Raw genomic sequence first — 1,240 nt, forward strand, 5'->3', positions numbered from 1 at the left:
GGGGGACGTCGGCGGCGCCCGCACGCTGCAGAAGAAGTGGACGACCTTCCTGAAGGCTCGCTTGGTGTGCTCGGCGCCCGAGCAGCAGCTCCATTTCAACCGCCTCCAGGCCGTCTTCACCCTGCCGGGGGCCGATTGGCAGGACACCGCCTTTTTCGGGGTCTTCCAGGCCCGCTGGTGAGTCCGTGGGGACGCGGCAGCCCCGGGGTTCCCCGTGACCGGCGGCTCCCCCTAAAAAACCTGCCCCGTCCCTCGCAGGGGGGACGTGGATGTCTCGGCTATTTGCCGGTACCACATCCTGGAGGTGAAGAAGGCGTTCGAGGGGCCCTACAAGGAATACCGGGAGCAGGCGCAGAAGTGGGGCCGGTACTCGGACGAGGTACCGAGCCCCCGTCCCGGTGCGGTGAGTGCCGGCAGCGGGGGTGGGAGGGGAGAAGAGGGTGCGGGATCCGACCGCGCGCCTGACGGTGCCCTCCGTCCCCAGTGCATCACCGACTGGCACCGCCAGAACGGCTTCGCCAGCTCCCTCGAGCTGCCCGACAACACCCTCAACTTCGCCAAGAAGCACCCGCTGATGGACGAGCCCATCCTGCCCCACCGCGGGCGCCCGCTGCTCCTCAAGAAAGACGCCAACTTCACCCAGCTGGTGGTAGACCGAGTGCCGGGGCTGGACGGCACCGTCTATGAGGTGCTCTTCATCGGCACAGGTACCCGCCGGGGTTGGGGAGGAAGCCGGGGAGGGGACCGCGGAGGGCTCCGGGCGTGGGGACGTCCCTCACCGCCCGCCGTGACCCGCAGGTGACGGCTGGGTGCACAAGGCGCTGAACCTGGGGGCTCGAGTCCATCTGGTCGAGGAGCTGCAGGTTTTCGAGCCGGCGCAGCCCGTGGAGAGCCTGGTCCTGGCTGGTCGGAAGGTGAGCGGCGCGGCGGGGAAGGGGCTGGCGCCCCGGGGTGTCACCTCGCCGTGTCACCTCGCCCCTTCTCCCTGCCCCTCGCAGAAGCTGCTCTTCGCCGGCTCCCGTTTCCAGGTGGCCCAGTTGCCCCTGGCCGACTGCGGCCGCTACCAGTCGTGCACGGACTGCGTCCTCGCCCGGGATCCCTACTGCGCCTGGAGCCGCAACGTCAGCCTCTGCGTCCGCGCCGACGGCCTCAACGGGTAAGGGGGTTGCCCGGGCAGGGGGAGGACACCCGCACGGCGTGTGTCCCCCCCCCCCCCCCGCCGGTGCCGCGTGGCGCGTGG

The 1,240-nt window shown here is 70.6% G+C and overlaps 1 protein-coding gene across 1 annotated transcript in view; it reads left to right on the plus strand.

Moving 5' to 3' along the window:
• LOC103903652 (semaphorin-4C) overlaps positions 1-1,160 on the plus strand; it is a 13,451-nt gene extending 12,291 nt beyond the window's left edge. The window contains exons 3-7 of the mRNA XM_019473486.1: positions 1-177; positions 259-403; positions 485-707; positions 799-914; positions 999-1,160. Coding sequence (XP_019329031.1) covers positions 1-177; positions 259-403; positions 485-707; positions 799-914; positions 999-1,160 — 823 coding nt within the window. The remainder of the gene's footprint in view (positions 178-258; positions 404-484; positions 708-798; positions 915-998) is intronic.
• Positions 1,161-1,240: the final 80 nt, after the last annotated feature.

The sequence above is a fragment of the Aptenodytes forsteri genome, unplaced genomic scaffold (genome assembly GCF_000699145.1).
Source record: "Aptenodytes forsteri isolate BGI_AS27 unplaced genomic scaffold, ASM69914v1 Scaffold444, whole genome shotgun sequence".
Classification (NCBI taxonomy): Eukaryota; Metazoa; Chordata; class Aves; order Sphenisciformes; family Spheniscidae; genus Aptenodytes; species Aptenodytes forsteri.